This window comes from Morone saxatilis, unplaced genomic scaffold, assembly GCF_004916995.1.
Source record: "Morone saxatilis isolate NCDOM2014 unplaced genomic scaffold, NCSU_SB_2.0 Contig2, whole genome shotgun sequence".
Taxonomy (NCBI): domain Eukaryota; kingdom Metazoa; phylum Chordata; class Actinopteri; family Moronidae; genus Morone; species Morone saxatilis.
Genome location: NW_023339762.1, coordinates 1,631,849 through 1,636,961, shown reverse-complemented (window position 1 = coordinate 1,636,961; position 5,113 = coordinate 1,631,849). Strand labels below are relative to the sequence as shown.

The following is a 5,113-nucleotide window of genomic DNA, read 5'->3' as shown; positions in this document are numbered from 1 at the left end:
ATTGAATTGAATTGAATTGACTTGGTGCCACCTCTGCTAATTAGCAGGGCACGTGAAGTAACAAAAAAAAAAAAATACTGGGTAAACAATCAAATATTACTGCAGTTGGGTGTCAAGGGCCACAGGTTGGACTACGAGTCTTTGTACTCACTACCTCTTTTCAGAGATTCAGGGAGACATGGACTCAGGTGCAACAACAGATACTAGGGCAAACAGCAAGAGCCTCCCACAGCTATTATATGTCTAGTAGTGGAGAGTTGATCACAAAGTTGGGGTTCCTTGACACCAACAAGTTTGGGGTGGGGTTAACCAGCCCTGACACATCATTAATGTGGCTTCTCATGGTTTCATCTGTAATATCAAGGGACTGAATCCGGAATTTAAAATGGGATACAAATATGCATTGCCTATAAAAATATGGAAGCTGTGCATCTTCGCCCTCTCTCAATGTGCCTCTTTTCCTCCCGTCTTGTTTGTAGTGAAGAATGGCAAAAGCGGGATGTCCCATGTGCTGACCCTGCAGGACATGGAGCAGGACAGTCTGCAGTTTGACCTGGCTGCAGGCTCTCTGGAGGAGCTGTTTGAATGGTACCAGGTGGCCTGGGACATTACTCAGAGAGAGATGAGCAAGCAGTACCACAGGGAGCAAGAGGTTTGATGGCATATCATAATATATGTAGTGATGGAGGAGCCTATCTCAGTCAGTTAAAACCTAGAGTGGACATCTAAACAATTTTATGCAATTAACATTATAGATATACAGTATATATAATGTTAAAACAGACTACATGCTGTATAACCACAATGGAGTGTTTCACTGGTAGTCTGTTAGCATCATTGTGTGAACAGGAAGTGGTTGTCTGTCTGTCCAATCTCAGATCAGACAGCAGGAGGAAGTGGAGAAGAAGGCAGAGGTTGCCATGGAGATGTCGGACCTGGTGGTCTACTGTCAGCCACGCAGCAAGGAGAAGGACCGCTTTGGTAAACACATGCACATACTGAACACAAAGAGCTGTGAACACGAGCAACATGACAGTGTGACAAGAGCCCGAAGTGACAAACTTTACCACAGGTTCACAGTGGAAATATGCTCCAATCGTGTATCAATATGTATGTGTTAAGTTAAACAGCAGGCTCATTTTAGCATTAGCTTGACTTGGTCTTATTTGTGTAGCCTGTAAGACATGAGACACTTTGTCATTGTAGGAATACAAAGGATGTCAGTTAATAAGCTGAATTTGAGCCATGTAGCCGAACCTCCAGTTTTTTGTAACATATACATTACATATACTGACAATCTGACACAATGTTTCTTTACAAGGAAAGAAACAATTTAACAATTTAGTGTAATGCAGAATTTACAAGAAGCGTGAATGATTAAGAATTTGTCGTAGACAGCCTTTCAAAGTTTATTATCACTCAACAACTCTCAAAATTGTGCGATTATCTTCTAATTTCTACTAGTTTAATGGTGAAATCAGTTGAAACAGTGAAAAAATCTGCTCAGACTCAAAATGTTTTATTTATTGTCACAGACTTGTCTTGGACTCATTGGTCTTGGCAAATATTCTATACTGACTCGACCAAGCCCAGCAATCTATGTTTTTTTTCTGAGGTAACTTTCCTCCTCCAAAACAAAACCATTAATGAAGCATGGTGGTAGATCATCCTAATCTTGATAGTTTCTTTCATAAAGCTTTTAGAGGGTCAGGGGTAAGGGGTTAAAAAGGTGGCTTTATAAAGGTTTGTAGTTACATTATTGACAAGAAACAAGTTTGCCAGGTTAGCTAAGCCAACCAGCTCCTGTATACACTACTTGATTAATTGGAATATAGCAGTAAAGCTATTATGGTAGGTGGCTTTTCAACTGAACAGTCCATTCAAATATGTGGAAAAAGCCATCTTAGCTATGAAAACTGGAAATGCAAAAGCAGCATTTTAGTTAATATTTCATGTGTAACAAAGTTTGGTCCAATGAACCTGGTTTTCTGTACTGATCAAATTCATTTGTGGGAAATGTAACTGTAAAGTAATTGCAGACTGACTCATTGCCTCCATCATGCATTTTTCAGTCAGACCTCATTCTTGTAGAGGAAAAACTGAATGCTTCGACCTGAGAGTTATTCAGTGAGGAGCTACCTTCACTGTTCTTACACCACAAGTCAAAGTTGTTCAACAAACAGGATGTGACTAAAGGGAAAGATCTAAAGACTAGACCGCTTCCTGTGTTACACAGATCTAAATTTGGAAATGCACTGAAAAATTTCCATACATAACCAACATCCACACCATAACAGTCTATATCAGATGACTCTGTTGTTCAAGGTTTTTACATATTCAGAGGTCATTTACCCAGGTTAGTTATTTTTGCATGTCGTGAGTATAGCATAAATGGTTCAGAAGTTCAGAAGGAAACACTGTGGTTGATGGGCTATAAGGCTTTGGCGTCATAAAACTGCGGTGCTTTCTGACCATTCTCTAACCCTGACGTAACGTAGCTTTAACTGCCTTTGAATTCTACTCTCATCTATCAAAGAGTAGACGTGGTCTTATATATATATTATGCTAGCTCTGCTAAGTTCTGCTACCTGGTGCATTGTCATCACTGGCAGCCTGCTTGACCCGAGCACCCCATGACTCGAACATTTGCTTGGTTAATTGATTAGTTGTTTGGTCCATAAAATGTGAAATTTGTGTAAAATGATGATCGCTGTTCCCCTAAGCCCAAGGTGACGTCCTCAACTGTCATAGAGGAAAATAAAGAAACTAGAAAATATTCACATTTCAGAGGCTGAAGTCAGATAATTTGGACAGTTTTTCTTAAAAAAAAGAGACTCCAAGCAATTATCAAAATAGTTGGCAATTAATATAATAGTTAATTATTGCAGCTCTATAACACACCAATCTTCCTCAGCTACGTCATCTTAGCAAGCAACAAAAGGGAGGTATCTGGTGTCTATAGCATTACCAGCTAGCACCATCAGTTAACAACATGTTAAGCTAACTAGCACAACTAGCCAACAGGTTAAGCTCAAAATATTCAGTGTAACCACAAAGTATCCAGAGTTTCAGTCCAGTTTATTGGTCTATTGCCATCGACTGATGCAACCTGAACCCGTTGGCAGCTGACCCCTAACCTCTCAAATCACTGTTCTTTGCTCCGTATCTAGACAGCTACAGCTACAAAGAGATCCGCTCCTTCGTGGAGAACAAGATCCCGGGAAAGAACCGCACCAAGGACTTCCTTCAGTACAACTGCAAGGCTCTGAGTCGGATCTACCCGAAAGGTCAGCGCGTGGAGTCCTCCAACTACGACCCTTACCCACTGTGGGCTGTTGGCTGTCACATGGTGGCTCTCAACTTCCAGACTGCAGGTACAGTAGTTTATTTGGGTTTAGCAGAGGGAAATGTTGGGGGTTCCATACAATACTCTTGTACTCTTGTCTATCCATCCACTTCCATGTGTTAGGGATTGGTCACATATGGGGCTTCTTTTCAGAAACAGAACTACAAACAGGGCTCCACCTTCACTGTACATTACGTCACCGCCAAATCACCTATCCAAATCTATTGGAAGTGCCATTATTTCTGGTCACATTTTAGACTCAGTGATAGGCCGGTAAATGGAAAAAAAACTGTATTTGGAAAAGTGTCTGAAGATTTAGAAATAAAAAAAGTGTATTGATTTCTAATGCCACCTTTAGACATTTCTATTCAATGCTTTACTAATGTGCCACAACAATAATACCTGAGGGTCAGTTGAGTAATGACAGGGTCTGGAAAATCAATTTAAACGCAAATGGGCGTGGCTTAAATGAATAAAGTCATCTGGACCCACATAATCCACGAAAATAGAATTTGGTTTCCAAGACTTAGTTGTAGGCCAAAACTAGAAAATCAAAGGACATGCATACATAAAAATAGACAGATTCCTTCCTTTATAATTAGATAAATTCAGTACTTGCTGCCTAAAGGCTAGGTGAAACTGTTTTCAGCTGTCCGGTATGACACATGTGTAGAGCAGAGATGCATATAATAGTGTATGTGTCCACCCAGATAAATACACCCAGTTGAACAGCGCCCTCTTCAGTCTGAATGGACTTACTGGTTACGTGCTGCAGCCGGAGCTCATGCGCGATGATGGCTATAACCCTCAGCAGGAGAAGAAGAAGGTCAAGTACAACATTGTGGTTAGGGTAAGTATGTGCACAAACACACACACTTTATAAAAAGTGGCTAACACGTACATCATCATCATGAGGTTGCTTTAGGATAAATTTAGATTCCATCAAACCTCTCCATTTCTCCATCATGTTAGAGGTGTATGATGCTGCAGTGAATAGCAGCATACTGACATGACAGTTTACTGTGTCTGTCCTCTGCAGGTGATTGCAGCCAGACACCTTCCTAAACCCGGCCGCAGCATCGCCAGTCCATTCGTGGAGATAGAGCTGTGCGGACACACAGAAGAGAAGTTCAAGACCATCGTCTATCGTAAGCAAAGGGGAAGTGGAAGATGGGGAGGGTGAAAGCTAAACCTACGGGACGGAGAGAGGGGAGAGGGAGGAGTGAGAGATTGCTTGTGATCACGCCAACAATGCTGTCGTTCTTCCTGCTGCAGGTGATAACGGTCTGAACCCAGTGTGGAAAGCCCCAGCAGAGCCTATAGTCTTCACCGTGTACGAGCCTGAACTCACCTACCTGCGCTTTGTGGTCAACGAGGAGGACATGTTCTCAGACCCCAACTTCCTGGCTCAGGCCACATTTCCTGTCAAAGGCATCCGCTCAGGTAAGAACACACACTGCACAGCACAGAGGGCCAGAGCTGGTAAATGGCTGCTCATGTGAAGCTTGTGTAGTACTCATTGTCAAGCATGAGTATTACTGTACTTTTTTCCTAAAAGCAGGATTTCTGTACACTATACTTACCCTATTACCTTTCAGTTGTGCCTTCTCTTTTACCTCTTTTGAGACAATGCAGCCACCAGTGCACATCCACTAAGAATAGACTTTACAGTGAAGTAGGAGACATCTTGTGTCCAGCAGGAAAACTTTAGAAATGAACAACATTTGCATATTCAGAGATTCTGGAAGTTTTAATGAGGTAGGAGTA

General features: G+C 41.7%; 1 protein-coding gene across 1 annotated transcript in view; it reads left to right on the top strand.

Moving 5' to 3' along the window:
• plcg2 (phospholipase C, gamma 2) overlaps positions 1-4,789 on the top strand; it is a gene marked incomplete at its 3' end in the record, with an annotated part of 32,967 nt that extends 28,178 nt beyond the window's left edge. Inside the window, 6 exon segments of the mRNA XM_035664573.1 lie at positions 480-652; positions 879-981; positions 3,171-3,374; positions 4,057-4,196; positions 4,386-4,494; positions 4,622-4,789. Coding sequence (XP_035520466.1) covers positions 480-652; positions 879-981; positions 3,171-3,374; positions 4,057-4,196; positions 4,386-4,494; positions 4,622-4,789 — 897 coding nt within the window.
• Positions 4,790-5,113: the final 324 nt, after the last annotated feature.